The 24,009-nt window shown below is 49.7% G+C and overlaps 2 protein-coding genes across 2 annotated transcripts in view; one reads left to right on the plus strand and one right to left on the minus strand.

The window, feature by feature from the left end:
- LOC135827424 (uncharacterized) overlaps positions 1 to 17,906 on the minus strand; it is a 19,063-nt gene extending 1,157 nt beyond the window's left edge. The window contains exons 1-5 of the mRNA XM_065339920.1: positions 17,110 to 17,906; positions 13,087 to 13,169; positions 6,794 to 7,237; positions 5,073 to 6,011; positions 1 to 1,015 (exon numbers count right to left, since the gene is read on the minus strand). The exon at positions 1 to 1,015 is cut by the window's left edge and continues 1,157 nt beyond it. Of these exons, the coding sequence (XP_065195992.1) occupies positions 1 to 1,015; positions 5,073 to 6,011; positions 6,794 to 7,237; positions 13,087 to 13,099 (2,411 nt within the window). The 5' untranslated portion in view covers positions 13,100 to 13,169; positions 17,110 to 17,906. The remainder of the gene's footprint in view (positions 1,016 to 5,072; positions 6,012 to 6,793; positions 7,238 to 13,086; positions 13,170 to 17,109) is intronic.
- Positions 17,907 to 21,031: 3,125 nt separating this feature from the next.
- Positions 21,032 to 22,814, plus strand: LOC135827439 (ganglioside GM2 activator-like). The gene has a single exon (XM_065339942.1). The coding sequence runs from the start codon at positions 21,480 to 21,482 to the stop codon at positions 22,287 to 22,289; it is 810 nt and encodes a 269-aa protein (XP_065196014.1). The 5' UTR covers positions 21,032 to 21,479; the 3' UTR covers positions 22,290 to 22,814.
- Positions 22,815 to 24,009: the final 1,195 nt, after the last annotated feature.

The following is a 24,009-nucleotide window of genomic DNA, read 5'->3' on the forward strand; positions in this document are numbered from 1 at the left end:
TGCTGTCCATGCTGCTGCTGTCCATGCTGCTGCTGTCCATGCTGCTTCTGTCCATGCTGCTGCTGTCCATGCTGCTGCTGTCCATGCTGCTGCTGGCCATGCTGCTGCTGTCCATGCTGCGGCTGCTGTCCATGCTGCTGCTGTCCATGCTGCGGCTGCTGTCCATGCTGCTGCTGTCCATGCTGCTGCTGTCCATGCTGCTGCAGACTACACTGTACACTTTGGTCCTGTAGGGTAGTGTACTGAGGAGGTTGTATTATGTAGGGCTGTAATGATCCTTGTTGAAGAGCTTCCACTACTGCATTGGACCCATACTCAGATGAAAAATTGTAGCTGGGTGGTAGGACCTCCGCTATGGCTGGTGCTGCTGGTGTTGCTGCTGGTGCTGCTGCTGGTGCTGGTGCTGGTGCAGAAGATGATACTGCTGATGCTGATAGCGATGGCACTGCTTGTGAAGAAGATGATGTTGGTGCTGGTGCTGCTCCTGGTGATGATGAGGATGATGTTGGTGCTGGTGCTGATGCTGCTACTGGTGATGATGTTGATGATGATGTTGGTATCAAAGGTGACTGTGTGGTCAAGGAATGTGTGTGCCGCTCTGCAGATGTAGGATATTGCTGATGTTGTGGCATTGACCTCGCAGTTGATGTTCCCCTCACACTTTCTACTCGACTGTTCGGCGAAAGCGATGAAGAGGCGGTCATGGCTGATGACGCTCTTGATCTTGTTCTCACCAACACAGCCGTCTTCTCAGTCGACCGTGTTTCTGGTGCAAGTCTCCGAGGAGGTGGCTGAAAACGCTTGTCATCACTTACTACTGCAGCCCGGGTTGATGCTACATTGGCTCGTGTTGTTACGGATCTTGCTGATTGGCTATTGGCTGCTCTGCGCGTTGATACTGTTGTTGTTGCTGTTACAGTGTCTGCTGTGGCTGAAGGCAACGTTTGTTCTTTGCCTGGATGATGTGGAAATGTAGTGGCAAGCACTGGTGGCTGCTGCTGGAGTTCACCATGACCTGTACAGGGCGAATACACAACAAATGACATTCACATCCACATCCATGCACGCATGTGCGCACACACACACACACACACACACACACATACACACACACACACACACACACATACATGCACACAGACATTAACTACAACACACAGCAGCTTGCGGTTAGGAGGGTGCTGGCCAGCGAAGTGAGAGGCTACAGAGAGAGCAGGATCTTGGCGGAGCCAAGAGGATAGTCACGTCCAAGGGACGAAGACCGAGAGCCCCGAGTAGCCGGAAATGAGCATGGCCAACACCCCTTTATTTACTTTATCAAAGTAAATGAGAGATGAGAAATGGGAGGTGGGTGGGTGAAACACAATGATCTGACAAGAGTGATCCGCACACAGAACGAATCGAAATATAATACACACTACGAGCAAGGAAGAATGATTGTCGCAGAGAACGGATCGAAAATATAGGAGCCGCAATCAGCGAAAACAACCCTTAGAGATTTCGTAATTTTTCCGAGAAAAAGGTCGATTTGTGACGTTCAACGATTTTTTGATCGCGCTGCAAACAGCGCGACGACTTCTTGAACTCCTTGCTTGAAGTAATTTATTTGAAGTTGAAGTGGTGTCGTGTGGCGACTCCAGTGTTCCTTGATCTTGTTGCGATGGCTGCGGACGCCAAAGCTGTTCGCAGAGCACACACGGCAGTCATTGTGTACAGCTAGCTCGAGCCTGGTGGGGTGTGGATTCTGAAGTAGCCGCTGAAGTTCAGAGTGAGGATGAGACGTTCTTTGGTCTCGACATCGATGTCGACAGCGAGGCGGAATCACAGCCGTCATCTCCTGCTGCGATGCGGCTCAAGGTGGCCGATGACTCGTCAGAGTCGGAAGATGAGGAGTCGTCTGAGATAAATTCTGAGTCTGGGGCGAGTGAAGGCAGCGACGTCGTGTCTTCAGCTGCGGAGGAAGAAATGGAAGACGAGATTGCGGAACGACTCCACGCAGGATGCAGCTGCGAATATGTCGATCATTTCTCCGCACTGCTCAGCTATTCTTTGTCATTATAGCTGCTTACTGCACTATTTCAAAAAGTATTCAAGCTGCCCACCCACCTTCGAATGCTGAATATTCATTGTACACATACATCGTATACATACATTGCACCAATTTGGAGTACATCTTGTATATTGGTGTATACACCCGTTTAGAATCGGAATATTGAACTTTTTCTTGGCTGAGGTCCTTCAGAAGATGGGTTTCAACAAATTTCTAATCAAAAAGGAATTTTGAAAATGTTGACCCTAAGCGCTGTTTTCGCTGGTTGAGGCCCATATAGCAGAGCAAACTCTAGCAAGACATGCAACAATGCATGCCACCCACATTAAGCTACGAGCAAGCGTCATCATAACGCAGCCACACGCCTTCCACATCGGAGGCGAGCGACACGCATGAACGCCAAACTTTAGTATGACACGTTGAGTGCCTACGACGCATGCCGCCTACGTTGAGCGTCGCGCATGAATGAATGTCGCGTTGAGTGTCACGTTGTATGACACATAGAATGCCACGATGCATAGAGTACCATGTGAGCACGTACAGCGCACGTTCATAGCAGCATAGTTTGAGTGGTAGCACGAAGCAGCCGCGTGCACCCATTAATCTGCATTATTACTATAATGCTACATTAACTACAACACACAGCAGCTTGCGGTTAGGAGGGTGCTGGCCAGCGAAGTGAGAGGCTACAGAGAGAGCAGGATCTTGGCGGAGCCAAGAGGATAGTCACGTCCAAGGGACGAAGACCGAGAGCCCTGAGTAGCCGGAAAAGAGCATGGCCCATTGTGGCCAGCAAGCCTCGTACCGAAGCAACCGTGAGCGGGATTAAAGACATAGACACTGCCGGAGCAGGATCTTGGCGGAGCCAAGAGAGAGGTCAGAGAGAGGTCACTGCCGGAACAGGAGGCCGCGTGCACCCATTAATCTGCATTATTACTATAATGCTACACACACACACAAGCGTGCGCGCATACACCAGAAACCACCCGCACATGGATGAACGTTCACAAACAGGCAGACATACAAATGTCAAGTCAGGCTCTTGGCAACGCAGTCAATTCTGAACACAGGAATAGAGATGTGGACGAGGCCACATCAACACAGGAATAGAGATGTGGAAGAGGCCACATCAACACAGGAATAGACATGTGGAAGGGGCCACATCAACAGGAATAGAGATGTGGAATAGGCCACATCAACACAGGAATAGAGATGTGGAAGAGGCCACATCAACACAAAAGAGATGTAGAGGAGGCCACAGCAACACAGGAATAGAGATGTGGAAGAGGCCACATCAACACACTCGTGCTTCAAATGACGGGTGTCATCGGGCAGAAGGGTGCCTGTGCTACTCGTAACTAGAGCAGGCATTCAGGCAGAAGTTTGCTCCTGAGAACCCGATCGGGTAGTTGGAGTAGGGTGTTTTCGCTATGGTGCACGTAAACAGCATGGCTACATGCTTACTGTACACTTTCTATGCAGCGCAAGTGTACACTCACTGTACAACTTATGTCCAAAATACCCGACAGGGTACCCTTGCTACCCGGATAGAAATACCCGATAGGGTACCCTTGCTGCCCGGATAGAAATACCCGATGGGGTACCCTTGCTGCCCGGATAGAAATACCCGATAGGGTACCCTTGCTGCCCGGATACAAATACCCGATAGGGTGCCCTTACTGCCTGGATAGAAATACCCGATAGGGTGCCCTTGCTGCCCGGATAGAAATACCCGATAGGGTGCCCTTGCTGCCCGGATACAAATACCCGATAGGGTACCCTTGCTGCCCGGATACAAATACCCGATAGGGTACCCTTGCTGCCGGGATAGAAATACCCGACAGGGTACCCTTGCTGCCTGGATACAAATACCCGGTAGGGTACCCTTGCTGCCGGGATAGAAATACCCGATAGGGTACCCTTGCTGCCGGGATAGAAATACCCGATAGGGTACCCTTGCTGCCCGGATAGAAATACCCGATAGTGTACCCTTGCTGCCCGGATAGAAATACCCGATAGGGTACCCTTGCTGCCCGGATAGAAATACCCGATAGGGTACCCTTGCTGCCCGGATAGAAATACCCGATAGGGTACCCTTGCTGCCCGGATAGAAATACCCGATAGGGTACCCTTGCTGCCGGGATAGAAATACCCGATAGGGTACCCTTGCTGCCCGGATAGAAATATCCGATAGTGTACCCTTGCTACCCGGATAGAAATACCCGATAGGGTACCCTTGCTGCCCGGATAGAAATACCCGATAGGGTACCCTTGCTGCCCGGATAGAAATACCCGATAGGGTACCCATGCTGCCCGGATACAATTACCCGATAGGGTACCCTTGCTGCCCGGATAGAAATACCCGATAGGGTACCCTTGCTGCCCGGATGGAAATACCCGATAGGGTACCCTTGCTGCCCGGATGGAAATACCCGATAGGGTGACCTTGCTGCCCGGATAGAAATACCCGATAGGGTACCCTTGCTGCCGGGATAGAAACACCCGATAGGATACCCTTGCTGCCCGGATAGAAATACCCGATAGAGTACCCTTGCTACCGGGATAGAAATACCCGATAGGGTACCCTTGCTGCCCGGATAGAAATACCCGATAGGGTACCCTTGCTACCCGGATAGAAACACCCGATAGGGTACCCTTGCTGCCGGGATAGAAACACCCGATAGGGTACCCTTGCTGCCCGGATAGAAATACCCGATAGGGTACCCTTGCTGCCCGGATAGAAATACCCGATAGGGTACCCTTGCTGCCCGGATAGAAATACCCGATAGGGTGCCCTTGCTGCCCGGATAGAAATACCCGAACTTGTTACCAGACCAAACCCCTAGCTGTTACAGCCCTGCTTCAAATATCTCGCTGCACTAGAAGTGGGGATGGTGATCATCTTCAGTTCCTTGCACTCTTGTCACACTACTTACCCGGAACCATCAGTTTCTGCTTATTAGGCAACACATACCATACAAATTAATGTCTGATGGATAATCACATAGCACATAACACTTACTCTGGCGGCTAGGAGAGGATTGGCTGAAGTCTGAAAATCGTGTGCCAACATCCGTCGACAATGGACTCCTTGCAAACATCTGTGAAGCAGACGACTGGATGTTGTGATGCTGTCCAGCCTGCTCGTGATGCTGGTGCCGCTGCTGCTGTTGCTGCTGCTGCTGCTGCTGCTGGTGTTGCTGCTGCTGTTGCTGCTGCTGCTGCTGGTGTTGCTGCTGGTGTTGCTGCTGCTGCTGGTGTTGCTTCTGCTGCTGCTGGTGTTGCTGCTGGTGTTGCTGCCAGCTGTGCTGTTGCTGCTGTTGTTGTTGCTGTCGTTGCTGCTGGTACTGCTGCTGTTGGTGGTACTGCAGGTGCCGCTGCTGCTGCTGCTGCTGCTGTTGTTGCTGCTCGTGTTGCTGCCGGTTGTGCTGTTGCTGCTGCTGGTACTGCTGGTACTGCTGCTGCTGGTACTGCTGCTGCTGGTACTGCTGCTGCTGGTACTGCTGCTGCTGGTACTGCTGCTGTTGGTGGTGCTGCTGGTGCCGCTGCTGCTGTTGCTGCTGGTGTTGCTGCTGTTGCTGCAGATGGTGCCACTGCTGATGCTGCAGCCGGTGATAGTGCTGCTGCTGCTGCTGTTGCTGTTGCGGTATGTGTTTGTGATGTTGGTAATTTGTAGGTGATGTGATGGAAGAAAAGGGTGGTATGGTATCTTGCAGTACCGGTGTATAACTACCACTCGTTGCTGCAAGGTAAAGATTATCACGAATTGGATCCAAACTTGACGATGACGGACATGACGGTGGAAGAAAGGATGAGAGATCTTCATCGTGTTCTGCAATTCTAGCGCATGCTCTATTTGGTTCTATGTCAGCCTCTGATAGAGTTGTTCTTGCTTCGGATAATGCCGGTGCTCGTTGTGGCCATAAGCTATCACTTTCCACTTGCCCAGGACCAGACGAGACTAATATGCACAAAAACAACACGCAGAAAATGACACACATACAGTACACAAATACATGAGAGTGCTTACACACGTACACAGACTTTGGAACTTGTGTATTAGTTCAATGCCACAAACTATGACCTTACCGCCAATACCCACATAGCCATTATTTATTGTTCAAGAATGCAAAGTTGTGCAGGTAAATGTTAAAATGGCCAGTGAAATTCCACCTCATAAAAGAGAGAGCTTGGAAGCTCAGGGCCCTACGCTATGCTTTTTTGCTTTGATGACCTAGGCAAAAAAACATAGTAAATTTTTCATTTCTCCTTTTTTTTCAAGACATAACCTGGGATTCGAACCCGCACTATTGCCCTGCATGCATCCCCCGATACACTTCGCATACATACTAATTCTTCCAAGTTGCTTCACGTTATGATCTTCCATTTGAAAGCCCTATTTGAATATTGTGACCAGCTGTTTGTGGCCAGCCGTCTTTGATGGTACGGTACGGGACAGGTACGGTCGAGGGTAATACGACACCGTCTACCACCTTGATGATCTAGGCAAAAAAGCATAGGGATGTTATAAATTTTACAATTTTCCTACAAGAGACTGTGCTTGTAATAGAGATAATACGATATGTGAACCCACCAACAAAACTAGCTAGCACGCAAACACACACACACACATATGTGTGCGCGCACTCGCACAAACACACACACACACACACACACACACACACACACACACATCTGCGCATGCACCCACCATAAACACACCAACATGCACTAATTCCTTACTGAAGTCAGTGTCCAGCTCTGACGATAGTTGAGACAGGTCACAGTGACCACCAGTGGATGAGACAACATTACGAACAAACTGAGCTGATGCTGTTGTTGGTTGTATCCTCTCCAACATACGTGATACAGTGATTGGTTTCTGTAGACGATGACCATACGCTGCTGCATCCTGAACTGGATACGTGAAGTTGCTGTTGTCACCACTGATGGTGCTGCTGCTGTGGCTACGCTGTGTTGCATGCTGTACGTACGTATCAACAAAACGAGTTATTGGTGATGCTGGACTGTTTGCACTGGGGTGTGTGAAAGGGAAATCTCCTACACTTTCTGCTGGTACTGGTAATGCTTCTGATGTAGAGGAGACACTTGCGGATACTTGCTCGTCTTCTGCCAGTGCTGACGGCGAATCCATGTCTGTGGGAACAGGTGTGATGTCTGAAGTTTCTACAATTACAGTACAGATGCACACACAGACATACATACAGACAGACAGACAGACAGACGGACGGACGGACGGACGGACAGACAGACAGACAGACAGGCAGACACACACACACACAAACACACACACAGACAGACGGATGGACAGACAGACAGACGGACAGACAGACAAACAGATAAGACGGACGGACGGAAACATAAACACAACATAATCATCAATATCATCATGTATGATCTGCACTGCTGCTTCCCCTCACAAGGCACTATCCATTACCTCTGATTACCTGCTCAAGAACCAACGCAATCTGCAGACAAGCCGCAACAGCACACCAGAGTAACAAACCTACACACACCTACACACACCTTCCCTAAACGAACCACCCGCCTGCAAACCAACCCGCACGCAAACCCACCCGCGCGTAAACCCACCCACACCCAAACCCACCCGCATGCAAACCCACCCGCATGAAAACCCACTCGCACGCAAACACACCCGCACCCAAACCCGCATGCAAACCCACCCGCATTACGACCAGCTACCATGACGACCAGCTATCATGACGACCAGCTACCATGATGACCAGCTGCTATGACGACCAGCTATCATGACGACCAGCCACCAGGACGACCAGCTACCATGACGAACAGCCACCATGACGACCAGCTACCATGACGACCAGCTGCCATGACGACCAGCTGCCATGATGGCCAAGACACCACGTTTACTGGTTAGGTTGTTGACCAGCCACTACATTAAGCCCGGCTTCGCACAGAACACAGTTTTTTGGTTTTTACTAAGTCCACATGACATGCAAAGCAGCGGTGCAGCATCGCAGGCATGAATCGTGGACGTGGTGACCGGGTCTGATCTGCTGCTGTGGACATGAAAATCAGGTCGAATAACCGCGACTGGCGCCCTCAGTGCGTACAGAACGTTGCATGCACAGTGCACATGTTGGTCGCATGCGAACGCACGGCTGCGTGGCCGGCGCACTGGGTCCGCTTGACCTCCGACTGGATTTCCCTGTTCACGACAGTACATACAGTAGGCATTGGAAGCCACCTAATCCATCAACACTGCTACAGTCGATTCATAGGAGACTGGGCACCCTAACCTTTTGGTGTCTCCCAGATCCAAAAATCAGATTTTTATAAAGTTCAATTCAAATAGAAGAAATCACATGGAAACGAGTTATGAAGCAACTATCCACGACTGTGTAGCAGCCAGAATGTGCGATAACAGGGCACAAAACTGACAGGCTACTGAGACCTAGCTCTAACACATGTCCATGTGATTTCTTCTATTTTTTAAATATATTTGCTGGCTCAGTATTCCAGTTAATTTTTCAAGTTTAAAGTGATTTTTAGCCTCAATTCGGCCGAAATCGGGCTTTCAAAATCCAGCGGGACTATTTCCGATTGTTGGTCTGTAGAGTTATCATGGTTACATAGAGATAGGTTAGACAGTGGTCTGTAGAGTAACATAGAGATAGGTTAGACAGTGGTCTGTAGAATTATATGGAGACAGGTTAGATAGTGGCCATGTGTCCACCAGGGAGTTGTGGCCTGCAGGTGAGACAATACGGGCAACTGTAAACCAACCAAGGAGTCGTAGCCTACAGAGGGAGACAATACCGATGGTTATAAGTCCACCAGGGAGTTGTAGCCTACAGAGGGAGACAATACCGATGGTTATAAGTCCACCAGGGAGTTGTAGCCTACAGGGGGAGAGAATACCGATGGTTATAATTCCACCAGGAAATCGCAGCCTACAGGGGGAGACAATACCGATGGTTATAAGTCCACCAGGGATTCGAAGCCTACAGAGGGAGACAATACCGATGGTTATAAGTCCACAAAGGGGTCGTAGCCTACAGAGGGAGACAATACCGATGGTTATAAGTCCACAAGGGAGTCGTAGCCTGAAGACGGAAACAATACCGATGGCTATAAGTCCACCAGGGAGTTGTAGCCTACAGAGGGAGACAATACCGATGGTTATAAGGCCACCAGGGAGTAGTAGCCTACAGAGAGAGACAATACCGATGGTTATAAGTCCACCAGGGAGTGGTAGCCTACAGAGGGAGACAATACCGATGGTTATAAGTCCACCAGGGAGTTGTAGCCTACAGAGGGAGACAATACCGATGGTTATAAGTCCACAAGGGAGTCGTAGCCTACAGGGGGAGACAATACCGATGGTTATAAGTCCACCAGGGAGTCGTAGCCTACAGAGGGAGACAGTACCGATGGTTATAAGTCCACCCAGGAGTCGTAGCCTACAGGGGGAGACAATACCGATGGTTATAAGTCCACCAGGGAGTCGTAGCCTACAGAGGGAGACAATACCGATGGTTATAAGTCCACCAGGGAGTCGTAGCCTACAGAGGGAGACAACACCGATGGTTATAAGTCCACCAGGGAGTCGTAGCTTACAGAGGGAGACAATACCGATGGTTATAAGTCCACAAGGGGGTCGTAGCCTACAGAGGGAGACAATACCGATGGTTATAAGTCCACAAGGGAGTCGTAGCCTAAAGACGGAAACAATACCGATGGCTTTAAGTCCACCAGGGAATTGTAGCCTACAGAGGGAGACAATACCGATGGTTATAAGGCCACCAGGGAGTAGTAGCCTACAGAGAGAGACAATACCGATGGTTATAAGTCCACCAAGGAGTCGTAGCCTACAGGGGGAGACAATACCGATGGTTATAAGTCCACCAGGGAGTCGTAGCCTACAGAGGGAGACAATACCGATGGTTATAAGTCCACCAGGGAGTCGTAGCCTACAGAGGGAGACAATACCGATGGTTATAAGTCCACCAGGGAGTTGTAGCCTACAGGGGGAGACAATACCGATGGTTATAAGTCCACCAGGGAGTCGTAGCCTACAGAGGGAGACAATGCCGATGGTTATAAGTCCACAGGGAGTTGTAGCCTACAGGGGGAGACAATACCGATGGTTATAAGTCCACCAGGGAGTCGTAGCCTACAGCGGGAGACAATACCGATGGTTATAAGTCCACCAGGGAGTCGTAGCCTACAGAGGGAGACAATACCGATGGTTATAAGTCCACCAGGGAGTTGTAGCCTACAGGGGGAGACAATACCGATGGTTATAAGTCCACCAGGGAGTCGTAGCCTACAGCGGGAGACAATACCGATGGTTATAAGTCCACCAGGGAGTCGTAGCCTACAGAGGGAGACAACACCGATGGTTATAAGTCCACCAGGGAGTTGTAGCCTACAGAGGGAGACAATACCGATGGTTATAAGTCCACCGGGGAGTTGAAGCCTACAGAGGGAGACAATACCGATGGTTATAAGTCCACCAAGGAGTCGTAGCCTACAGGGGGAGACAATACCGATGGTTATAAGTCCACCAGGGAGTCGTAGCCTACAGAGGGAGACAATACCGATGGTTATAAGTCCACCAGAGAGTCGTAGCATACAGAGGGAGACAATACCGATGGTTATAGGTCCACCAGGGAGTCCTAGCCTACAGAGGGAGACAATACCGATGGTTATAAGTCCACCAGGGAGTTGTAGCCTACAGGGGGAGACAATACCGATGGTTATAAGTCCACCAGGGAGTTGTAGTCTACAGAGTGAGACAATACCGATGGTTATAAGTCCACCAGGGAGTCGTAGCCTACAGGGGGAGACAATGCCGATGGTTATAAGTCCACCAGGGATTCGAAGCCTACAGAGGGAGACAATACCGATGGTTATAAGTCCACAAGGGAGTCGTAGCCTACAGAGGGAGACAATACCGATAGTTATAAGTCCACCAGGGAGTGGTAGCCTACAGAGGGAGACAATACCGATGGTTATAAGTCCACCAGGGAGTGGTAGCCTACAGAGGGAGACAATACCGATGGTTATAAGTCCACCAGGGAGTAGTAGCCTACAGAGGGAGACAATACCGATGGTTATAAGTCCACCAGGGAGTAGTAGCCTACAGAGGGAGACAATACCTATGGTTATAAGTCCACCAGGGAGTCGTAGCCTACAGACGGAGACAATACCGATGGTTATAAGTCCACCAGGGAGTTGTAGCCTAGAGAGGGAGACAATACCGATGGTTATAAGTCCACCAGGGAGTTGTAGCCTACAGAGGGAGACAAAACCGATGGTTATAACTCCACCAGGGAGTTGTTACAGAGGGAGACAATACCGATGGTTATAAGTCCTCCAAGGACTCGTAGCCTACAGGGGGAGAGAATACCGATGGTTATAAGTCCACCCGGGAGTCGTAGCCTACAGAGGGAGACAATACCGATGGTTATAAGTCCACCAGGGAGGTGTAGCCTACAGAGGGAGACAATACCGATGGTTATAAGTCCACCAAGGAGTCGTAGCCTACAGGGGGAGACAATACCGATGGTTATAAGTCCACCAGGGAGTCGTAGCCTACAGAGGGAGACAGTACCAATGGTTATAAGTCCACCAAGAAGTCGTAGCCTACAGAGGGAGACAATACCGATGGTTATAAGTCCACCAGGGAGTGGTAGCCTACAGAGGGAGACAATACCGATGGTTATAAGTCCACAAGGGGGTCGTAGCCTACAGAGGGAGACAATACCGATGGTTATAAGTCCACCAGGGAGTTGTAGCCTACAGAGTGAGACAGTACCAATGGTTATAAGTCCACCAGGGAGTCGTAGCCTACAGCGGGAGACAATACCGATGGTTATAAGTCCACCAGGGAATCGTAGCCTACAGAGGGAGACAGTACCAATGGTTATAAATCCACCAGGGAGTCGTAGCCTACAGAGGGAGACAATACCGATGGTTATAAGTCCACCAGGGAGTTGTAGCCTACAGAGGCAACAATATGGATGACTGTAAACCAAACAGGGAGTGGTAGCCTACAGAGGGAGACAATACAGGTGGCTGTTGTTTATTCACAACTACCAAGGAGGACAACAAACGCATATGGAAACAGGAGCTTCAGGCGAGTGCATACGAGGTGCAGGAGTTGCACCATACATCCGCTGTAAGTCCACCAGGGAGTCGTAGTCTACAGTGGAGACAATACGGTGGCTGTAAGTCTACCAGGGAGTCGTAGTCTACAGTGGAGACAATACGGGTGACCGCAACTCTAGTGGGTATCGACCCGGCACTGCCTGTTACAGTCAGCTTTGGGGCAGGACCAATTCATACAGGCTTGCATCTGCATCGCCTGTCTGGATCGAGCTCGGAGTCAGCATGTCAAACCTGCGATCATAATCGCGGATTTCCATCGATTTTATTTACCCAATGCTGTAGACAGCAGGCTGTTTATATACTTAATTTATTTATTACAACATCTCAAGACTCAGCGGAAACACCGGCCAATGGGAAGAGAGTGGGTGATAGCAGCCTTTCTAGTTCACCTGCAGAATTCCGATCATCCATCAAGACTTTCTTTAAATAATAAATAAATTTCACGGTTCGCGCGAGACTCGGCTGTAAGCCGAGTTTTCCGCATCCGTCGTAGGAACGCCACCACCCTTTAGGATCAAGGCGCAGATGCAGAGCCTAAACGGTGGGAGGTGAGTAGATCAGACCCACCACCAAGTGGTCAAAGACTTTCTTTGGGTTCCCTGTAAGAAGGCGATGACGCCTGTTGGGAATTCCCCAGTAAAATAAGAATAAAAATTAAAATAAGAAAGAAGAAATCGCCAACCACGACGATAAGGGTCAGTGGGGGTTAGAAGGGGAAATGAAAGGATTGAATAGAAAACGGATTAGGTAGTACTTTCAGATCCGTGATCGAAACGCACATCACTTTGAACACTGTGATTTTGAATCATCTCCGCGGACGCTACGACTCCCTAATGTGCACACAGAGGCCTCCCGCTTACCGTCACCATCCATCTCGCTATCTGCACAGCACTGGTAGGATGTCCTACACGCTGTCCATGCTCCAATGTATTATGGCAATATACTGCAGAGAAAGACAATCAGTAGACAGACAATGAGAGCGCAGACAACACTACCAGAACAGCTAGGCACGAGAGAGACGAACAGAAGGCAGAAAACCGACAGCTCTACCATAGGGGGTCTGATGATCTTGGGTTTTTGGAATAAGGAGTCCGAAAAGCAGCAGCATGGCAGTGACAATCAGAAGACTGACTATCAGGAGACTGACAATCAGGAGGCTGACAATCGTGAGTCATACAAATCTTTCTGCTGGGTTGTGCGTAGCAAGAGAGCCCAGCCACGCTGATCCACAGCACACTGTGCCACTCAGATAGCAAGCTGGAGCGGGAGAGCTAGATTTTCCATCCTGCAAATGTGTACAGTACCAAGTACCGGCAGCCATTTTGCTTTCAAGTAAGACTTTTTGATGTCGCAAAGTTAATGATTATGTCGTTAAACAGGTATTTCCCTTTATTTATTCCCGTAGCTATGCAGAATACGTTACTTCAGTAACGTCTGGCGCTAGCCAGGGTCCACACAGCTTTAACCCTTTAGGGCCCACAATTATTTCAAGAAATGCACTGCATACGCGAGCCCAGTTACTTATCTGGTCGTAAAGTTGGTGTCCTTTGGCCGATTTTGGTGATCTTGAGCTTTCTGGAAAGCTCTTGGCCAGAGAAACACAGCGATAGCCAGCAATCCATCACTCGATCCACAGAACCAGCGCCGCAGCGCGATACGGCGCTCCAAAGCCAGCATTGCGAGCGCCCAACTCAAATTCTCTGCCATTTCAACAAATTGCATCGCAGATCACTCAAATTGTTTTGCTGGAGAGCTGAGAAACATGCCTTTGCGATGACGTGAACTATCTGTAGCTGCAAGGGCCGCGAGTCAGGGAAAACCCCTAAAAACGAGTTCAAAATGCACGCGCTCGAGTTGACTCTGCTGAGCGAATTTAGTTCGAGTCTCGTATCTCTGCTCTCCGACCTCGGATCGCCTTCGGGTTTATTCGAGCCGATAGCTGAGACAGTTCTAATGTCGATAGCCCTTTCGATTGTCCGATTTGGTCAAGGGACAGCCGAGTTACGCCAGGTTGCGCTTTGAAAAGTATGCACTGTACACTGGTACGGATATATCCGTACTATGGGCCTCAAAGGGTTAAGTGGGTGTTTGTTTGTGTGTTTGTGTCACGCCTGGCGCTATCCCGTATCTGTCCCGTACCGTACCGTACCATCAAACACAGCTGGCCACATACAGCTGGCCGCACTATTCAAATAGGGCTTTCAAACGCAAGATCATAACGTGAAGCAACTTGGAAGAATGAGTATGAATGCGAAGTGTATGGGGGAAGATATGTAGGGCGATAGTGCAAGTTCGAATCCCAGGTAATGCCTGAAAAATAGGAGATTCGAAAAATTTATAACATCTCTATGCTTTTTTTGCCGTCATCAAGGCGGTAGATGGTGTCGTATTACCCTCGATCGTACCTGTCCCGTACCGTACCGTACAATCAAAGACGGCTGGCCACAATGCATATTCAAATAGGGCTTTCAAATACAAGATCATAACGTGAAGCAACTTGGAAGAATTAGTATGTATGCGAAGTGTATCGGGGGATGCATGCAGGGCGATAGTGCGGGTTCGAATCCCAGGTTATGCCTAAAAACAAAAAGTAGAAATTTATAAGAATTTATAACATCCCTATGCTTCTTTTTGTCTAGGTCATCAAGGCAAAAAAAGCATAGCGTAGGGCCCTGAGCTTCCAAGCTCTCTCGTTAAAGGGGAAGTATACCCTAAAAATCAAATTTTCACCGGTGGTAGTCTTCGGGGTGCAGAGTCGAATGGTCTTGGTGCGAGGAAGTGAGACGCTCCCTTCCTCCTTTATTCCCAATCGAACTCGCGCACTTCCACCGAAACTGGGTGACTGTGCCCTACTAGATACGGATTTGTATGGAAAAATGACTAAAAATGCCGTTTCGTTCTTATAAAAGCACGGAGAACCGCGATTGGTCCATATGTTGTAGTCTTTTGGCCGCTGAGTCGACTGGTTTTGGTCCGAAAAGGCTGCGATGCAGCGTTCGGCCCTTTTTCCCAATCGAACACGGTTAAGTAATCGGTCACGTGCTGATGCGTACACCAGTCACCTGGTCATCAGGCCCTCAGGCTACAATTTTCAGCCTGTTTGGGCCCGTTCCTGTCACTGTAGTTGAACCTTTGAACCAGGGAGTCGTAAAAGCCTCTTACGACTCCCTAGTTTGAGCCTTTGAGTCGAACCTTGGTGTGAAAAATGTAGCCTGCATGCATGGTGACCAGGCGACTGGTGTACGCATGAGTCACGGGCGCCTTGGTCTACCGGGCAGCACCCTTTGCGTGAGTTTTAGTGAAAATAGTACCACTCTTCTGACACGTTTTGTGGGAAATAGTGACGTCACAGGCTCTACCTCTGGCTCTTTCCCGTCGAAACGCATGTGGTTTAGAGTTCGGGACATTTCAAAGGTACGGGCAGTGCCCGGACCCGGACCGCCCGGATCAGCGAAATACTGTATATTATGTAGAAATATTCGTCTGGAGTTTTATTTCTAAGTAAATACATGTGTTTACGGACGGCCCCTTATGATCCATGGACAAAATTTACAACTAGACGAGCTCCCTTTCTGTGGAGTTGGACGAAATTATTGACCGACGAAATTTTCTGCCTGTACATTATGATTTTGCTGTCTTGGCTCACTGGTACAGTTGAGTGAGTGATCATGCTGTACAGGCATAGTCATTGTACTCCGTTTATAAAGCCATGATGCAGCTTTGTACATGACGGCGGTGACAAGAAACGTACTCTGCACAGACTAACACAACGGCCCTTCTTCGAATTACATCAGCATGCCTGCAACCCCAGATCCTATTACTGGAGTATGTTGTTCATGGCTGTACGGCAGACAGAAGTCCTGCTGTACTTGATGATCATTATTTATAACAAGAGTAAGACCTCCCAAGAGTGTGTAACTCCCGCATACCCTGTTGTCCCGACAGGATTTCAAGTTGACGTCATTTTTATGATGCAATGCTCCTTGCACCGGGGATTTACGACATTTGCACGGGGTGTCAACACATCGCACGTTGTCTTTGATCTAGTTTGTACCGGATCAAATATGGCTTTTTTGTCCACCACAGGATCAAATATGGCATATTTGTCCACCACATGTTCAGGTAATACTTGTACAGTGCGCACTGCATCATAACTATGACGTCAACTTGAAATTCTGTCGGGACAGCACCCATAGTGGAGTTGCACACTCTCGGAGGGTTATGAATGAGCTGTGGATTTCCTGTGCTCTCCGATTTCGTCGGTTGCTTGTTCTGTGAGCGATTCATTCCGACAGCTGCTCAACCCGGCCCAAATGATTCTACGGCACCGTAAAGTACCGCCAGAGCGCCCCGTCTCGCGAGAGCGCCCCACCGTGATTTTTACAGCCAAGGGAAGAAAATCGTATGGCAGAATGCTACTAAGTTTGTACGGTGTCAGAACCTTTTTTGTGCTAAGGTCACACTCGGCATGTTTTTATGTGCAGCTCGCATCCGCTCGAAGGTAAACTGGGTACGGATTGACTGCATAACGTGCAATGTGTGTACAAGGTCCGTGTCGTATGACCTACAGACAGGACACCACCTGCACAAGACGACCACGAAAGGACGAGATGGTGGGGCGCACTGGCGGTACTTAACGGTACTGCACAATGAAATCCAGTCGAGTCGCTCAAATACACGCCATACCAGGCGTTGTGCAGTACTAGCCCTGCGAACACTGGGCTTCGAAATGCTGCAAGGTGGCAACTAAGTTACTTGAGTGACGACGCGACTGGATTTCAATGAGCGACACTGAACATCTAATCTTAGTACACTTACAGGTTACAGCAAACACAGGACAAACATAATTATTTCGCAACGCCAACAACGCGAAATCTACTAACCTGTTGATTAGGGCAACAGGGCAACAGGGGTCGCAGGGTGCAGCTTCAGTCCTCTGTCCAGTCTGCTTCACTTGATTCTTTAGAGATCAGAGCATCCGCTAACACTCGCGGTGTACCGGCCGAGTCCGACTGCTGTCCGCACGGCCGGTTGCGCACCACCGACCCGTCCGTCGCAACGCCAGCGATAGCTACCGAGAACCGACGGTCCGTAAATAAGAGAAGTGCGAGCACCTCAGGCTCTTCAAAGTCTGGAGTCACCAGCGGGCAGAGACAATCACAAGGATGTTGAGGACAGGGAAAGCCGAGCCACACCGGCGCACCGGCTTTCAAGAAGGATCGGAGACGATCCAGTGGGCTACTTCTTGCCTGAAAAACCTGCTAATAATATCCACAGTTTGGCAGAAGTGACCGACTAGATGTGAGGAGGTGCCGGCAAAGGTATCAGCTGCGCGGGAGATCTACCGACGCGCACACGCCGACTCTCTCCGCGGTGTTTCTGTCTCCACGGCCCACGCCACGGGCACGCACGAAACCTAGAGCCGTAGAGGTACAGCACTACAGTACAGACACCTGGTGACAGAGTTAGAAGAATTGGCGCTGAGCACTAGCGCTAAAAAAATAAATGACCTTGTCTTTGAGGCTGAACGCGTGAAGGACTGCAGCAGTGAAGGACGAAAAGCAATCAAACCGCTGTACTGTGGTTCGCAGCACAAACATGCTTGCATACAGTAGTAGAGGTCTAAGGTCATTACAATCATGGGCATGGTTGACCCGGCTGGGTGCTCGAACGTCAATCGGCCACGGCATGCCAACTCCGACCACCGACTCGAGCTCTCTTGATCTTCGTTGTACGACGTCTTGCTGTCATCTCTTTTTTTACTTGAAAACACGCACCCAATCCGTAAAAAAAGGAAGGAGGAAATGACAAAAAATAAAAATGAATGGGGCGGCACTTTTTTTTTATGGGGCTGCAATCGTAACTAACTACTTACTTCGTTAGTACTAGATCTACAGGGCAGCGGTTGCGATGGTGTGCTACAGCCTTGCAGGCTCCGACGCCCAAGCCAAGGTCTCGACCATCGCGCCTAGGCTATAGCCTACTTCATGCATGGAGGGAAAATGGGGAGAGAAAAAAAAAGGAAAGGAGATTCATAGAGTGCGGATGCTGAAGCCATGAAGGATGGAGCAGAAGTGAGAAGATAACAGTGAAATAAGGGTGTGTTTGTGAGGTGCACGTGAGTATGTGTGAGTGAGTGAATGAGTGAGTTGGTGAGAGTGTGTGTGTGTGAGAGAGAGAGAGAGAGAGAGAGAGAGAGAGAGAGAGAGAGAGAGAGAGAGAGAGAGAGAGAGTGTGTGTGTGTGTGTGCGTGTGTGTGTGTGTGTGTGTGGTGTGAGTGTGTGTGTGTGTGTGTGTGTGTGTGTTTGTGTGAGTGTGTGTGTGTGTGTGTGTGTGTGTGTGTGTGTGTGTGTGTGTGTGTGTGTGTGTGTGTGTGTGTGTGTGTGTGTGTGTGTGTGTGTGTGTGTGTGTGTGTGTGTGTGCGCGCGCCCGGCACTTCGCACGTCAGGGTGACCTCGCTAGGCACAAGTGCACGGCTGAACGGCAGAAGCCGGTTTCGGAGCAGAGAGGTGCATGTCAGTGCCCTCCGTGTCATCGTTGGTTCCGGAGCCGCAGAGGCTTGGCCGTGCATCGTTGCTCCGCTTCTACCTCGTGCCCACTGGTACCGACCGAACCAGCTGCTGTTGTCACCGGTGACACTACCGCTCGGAGGTGCTGCAAATATACACGAAGCGCTCGTACATAATTATACTCATGTACATGTAGATGATCTCAGACTACAAACAATATAGCTGTGCCACCAAACGTGTCCTCTAACCCAGCCACGACCAATCCAGAATTGACTCATGCTCGCCTATACGAGTTCCATAGCCTCACGGCAAATCACATACACACTTTAACCGCTCATGCATTTGGGCGGTAGTTGGAGTCTGCAAAGCGGTGGGCAACATGGCGGCCATCCAGCTGGAACTGCTCCGCGGGCTCCGCTCCTCGTGAATGGAAGCCTCGGTGAGTCCAAAAATTCAATAATTATACTGTGTTGTTGGTGAACTAATAATCCCTGTGTTACCGCCTTCGTGCAACCAAACTAGCCGAAGAAATGCAGACCCCCCCCCCCCCCCCCCCCCCTGCCGGTGCGTCTGCCCAGTGTTGACTCCGAGACCCACAGTCGGACGAGCTGCCCAGGCCTCACCACCACTGCCGTTTCCGTGCTGCCTTCTCGATACATACGTATGTACACTGTATATCATGTGCACATTCACATGTCTGAAGGTTTGTGGTTTTTCAATAAAATAAAAAATAAAAAGGCCAGCTAATGAGTTTGGTCTGTTTTCCTACACTGATAGTCTGGAAAGCACCTTGTGCCCGCAGCGTGTGAGAACGCCAAAAAGAGCGAAGTAAGTGAAGGAACTGCTCCAATCAGGATGCGTGTTCTGTTTATCTTTCCACAGGCAGTGACATGGAGGGTAATAGGCGTCAGAGGCCTGCAGGCGACACGTAACTAAGCCATAAGATCCTCCCTCAGCCTGCCATGCACGTAGGGTTACCTAAGAGGATAAGATAGCACCTTCTTAAAAATCATTTATACCAAAGTATGCCGACCAGCTAACGAGTTTGGTCTGTTTTGTTGCACTAAATGTCTGGAAAGCACCCTGTTCCGCAGCGAGTGAGAGCACCAAAAAGAGCGAATTAACCCGTTCAATCAGGATGCGCTGTCTGGTTATCTTTGCACAGTGGGTGACGCTGACCTACACGGCTACAGTGACATCGGCTGCATCTGTCACTGCATTCCCGTTATTAGGCTGGCGACCTTATTGAGGGGGGGGGGGGGAGACAGAAAAAGAGGAAGGGAAGAAAATACGTAAGTGGGTCAAGCTCAGGGCTACACTAAAGCAAGTACGGAATGGGATTATACTGCTTAGCATCCCACAAATAGTGCGAAACACGTTCCCTACTCTTCAGTCCGCTATACCACAGAAACGATTATGAGTCTGACTACCGCCGTACCGGGGTATGCGGAAACACAGTGCAGAACGTGCATCCGTTCCCAGTCAGGATAATAATCATTATGATGCTGTGCCTTTCTGTTCCTTTTGGAACGCGATTCCGTGCACTGCCACTGTTGGCCCCGATAAGGCGATAGCAGGCAGACGCTCACATCTGCAGAGTCCTCCGTGCCTTTTTTCAACCCATTTGGATCGTTGCAGCGCCAATCCAACATGCAGTAGCCGATCCGATGGCGCTCCATCAGGCAAACGGAAAGCTGCACACGCCAACACGGGTAGATGTACATAAGCTGCCACAGGGACTTGGAGCTTATGTACTGTAGGACTTTTGAGTCTTGTCTCTTGACGCCACCGACAGCCATTGGCATCGCCACGGCACAGCGCCCTCCAAGAAAGAAAGAAACAAACGTCCAGGACTCCAGTGTCATGTCGTGGCAAGAGTATACACAATGCCATGCACTTGCACTTTGCAGGGTTATGTTACTCGTGGTCGTAGTCATGGTACAGTCGTCCCTCTCTAATCCAGCACTTAATAAACCAGCACCCTCGATAAACCAGCACAATTTTCAGCAGCCAAAAAGTCCTCTTCATGCACATTGCAGCAGTAAATCAGATTTGTTAATCCAGCACCCTCCCTAATCCAGCAGATCTTCAGTGGCACAAAATTAATGGTGCCGGATTATAGAGGGACCACTGTGGTAGTACTAGTAGTGGCGCAAGCTGCGCTTCGACGAGTGTTAACGACTCTGAGTCTGATGCTTGATGGCCTCGCACGAGGGATATGCCCGTCGGTGGCTTGTAGGAAGCTACATTGTAGGAATCGAGGAAAATACACAGGTACTTGGCCAGGGGCAAGTATAATGGCAGAGCTGCATGCTGGCGAGCGAAGTCAACATGCCAATTCCATGGCTCAATACCAGCTGAGCTGGGATTTTGTTGATCGGGCCAGGCCAGGATCGGGCCGTTCGCTGAAAACAGGCTGTGTGTCCTTGATCCAGTGTATATTGCTGCTGACTAGCGTTGGAGAAAGTCAGTTGCCCTTGCCAGTGCTGCATGGCCGGTGTAGTTAGTTCTAAGTCCGCGGCCGTCAAAAGAGATCTTCCTCCTTTATCTGCAGACTCAAGACAGAGACAAGCCAGTGGTGGAAGAGATACGAGAAAGCCAAACGTTCCCAGCAGCATTTCAAGCAGCAAGCCAACAAGTAGTGCTTCGAGATTTTTGTCGTCAGGCAACGAGATCGAGAGCGAGCCTGGAAAACAAACAAGGAAGTCGCACGCCCACGTCACGGAATTAGCCGCACAGACAAGATGACCAGTTTCCTTCCAGTTCGTTGTGGCCTGTTGTTGGCCATATTTCTGTTGATGGTCAGTTCGATTGGGAACATTGGTGTGTCGTCAGCGAGCAGTAGTAGAAACGAGCCACAGGAGAGCATCGACCGAACAGCGCACTCGACGAAATTGGAGTTGGATGAGGACTGGAACGCGGACGTGCGGGAGTACGTGTTCAAGGCGCTGTCCTTGGAATTCGTGTCCGATTCCAGCCGGTGGGCGTCCTCAACGGCGCGGGAGAAGCGCGAGCTGCCGCCGCAGCAGCAGCCACAACAAGAGCAGCAGGAAGGCATTGGCGGTGATTCGAATAGCGTGTTCACCTGGTCCGACTGCAGTCAACCCGGCTCTCCGGTGAGCATCAAAACGCTGCAGCTGACGCCAGACCCGATCCGGGTACCGGGCACTGCCTCACTCAACCTGGTACTGACGTCAGAACAGGCGGTCGGTGGCCCCATCAAACTGGACCTGAAGATCTTCAAGCTGATCTTCAAGTACATCTGGCACAAGCTTGACTGCACCGATGGCATGGGATCGTGCCTATACGAGGACGTGTGCACGGTGCTGAAGGAGAAATTTCCATCGTGCCCCGGCAACACGACTTGCCACTGCCCTTTCCCGGCGGGGTCGCCCCATCTGCAGCGTGTGTTCCAGATTCCCACTCCGCGGGGGATTCCCCTCCAGCTGGTTGATGGAAAGTACCACGTGATCGCTAACGCCACACACACGGGCAGCGATGGCCACTTCAACTTCTGCATTGATCTGCATCTGGCGCTGCACGTAGACTTGTGAGTTAGGCGTGTACTGCTCCTGTCCTAATGTTATGTACAGTGTAGTGTATGCACATTGATCACCCAGTGAGCTCATGGCTCACAAATCCTGCATATGCACACACACACACACACACACACACACACACACACACACACACACACACACACACACACACACACACACACACACACACACACGCCTCAGACCTCAGACCTGCCCATCGCGGAAGCGATGATAGCGAACAGCAATGTTAAACATAGCACCTTGTGCTGGGATTACACCACTCAACAGCTTGCAAGGCTGATGAATTGACCACCACTAATTTTAGCCTGGTATCCACCACACAGCTGATCTGATTGAAGTGGCTTATTCTGGCCAGTGAATCCTTATTTTTCATTTTTTCATTTTTTCCATTTTTTCATTTTTTTTTACACACACGCCACACCACATACTCCGGCATGCACTGGCTGTTGGTAACCACCCAGGAGAATGAAAGAAGAGCTAGGAGAATGAGAAAGAGAAGAAAGACGTGTGCGACCACAATCGTCGGGAATTGAACCCGCAACCTCTGGATTGGAAATCGACTGCACATACCACTGACACACACACACACACACACACACACACACACACACACACACACACACACACACACACACACACACAGTCACACACACACAGTCACAGACACACACACACACACACACACACTAGGCTTTCCCCAAATCGGCCGGCCGGAAAATTTGCCGAAAACGAGACTTCTCGAAAATCACTAAGCTTTTCGCCGATTTTGGAGGGTTCCTTTGAGAATCTTCGGAAATCTACCAAATGTTGTCACAAAGAGCGTTTACGAACGAATAATGTTCCTGCAAACATGTCCGCTCGAGCTCTCTACTTCACTACTTGTAGTGCAAGTGCGTTGAGGTCATGTGACTCGTGTATAGGTCATGTGACTCGTGTTCTTTGACCTCCTCTCAAACAAACACTAGCCATTTAAGAAGATCGTTTCTAGTAAAAATCCCCAAATCGGCCGGCCGAAAAATTCGCCGTATACTAGTAGGTCATGACGGCTCATCAGGTGTGCAAAATGTAACTCGGATGGTGAGCCAATTAAATTATTGTGAAAAGAAGAAGGACAAAATGTTACGAGTTATGACTAACTGTCCACCAACGTAACCAGATCTTATACAGTCAGCGAATGTCGTGTGTAACTACTTGTTATTGTACATAACTAGCCCATCATATTTACATGATAGTGGAGTTCAGTAGGATGTTGACGTTTCGGTTTGTCACAATTCGTCTTCGCTTAGCTTCCCCTTTCTACGTTTATTACATAAACTTGAGCCTCCCAAGTTGGATGGTCTGTTGCTTTGTGTCGTCGAGTTGTAGTAAGGCCGATATGTCGAATAGTCTTACTAGTGTCGTCATCATCCAGTAACTTTCGGCATTCTTTGTTGCCGTGATGCGTAGCTCGTGCTCTTCTTTTTTTGCGGTTTCCTTCCCCTCTTGGACCTTTCCGAACCTGAGCCTTCCAAGTTGGAAGGTTGTTGGTTTGCGCCTTGGAGAAGTGTTGGAGCTAGGTGTCAGGTCGCCGAATGTCTCAGTACTCCTTGTCAGTGTTGTGCCATGTTGTCGCATTCGCTGACTGTATAAGATCTGGTTACGTTGGTGGACAGTTAGTCATAACTCGTAACGTTTTGTCCTTCTTCTTTTCTCAATAATTATCATTATTATTGTG

The sequence above is a fragment of the Sycon ciliatum genome, chromosome 11 (assembly GCF_964019385.1).
Source record: "Sycon ciliatum chromosome 11, ocSycCili1.1, whole genome shotgun sequence".
Taxonomy (NCBI): domain Eukaryota; kingdom Metazoa; phylum Porifera; class Calcarea; order Leucosolenida; family Sycettidae; genus Sycon; species Sycon ciliatum.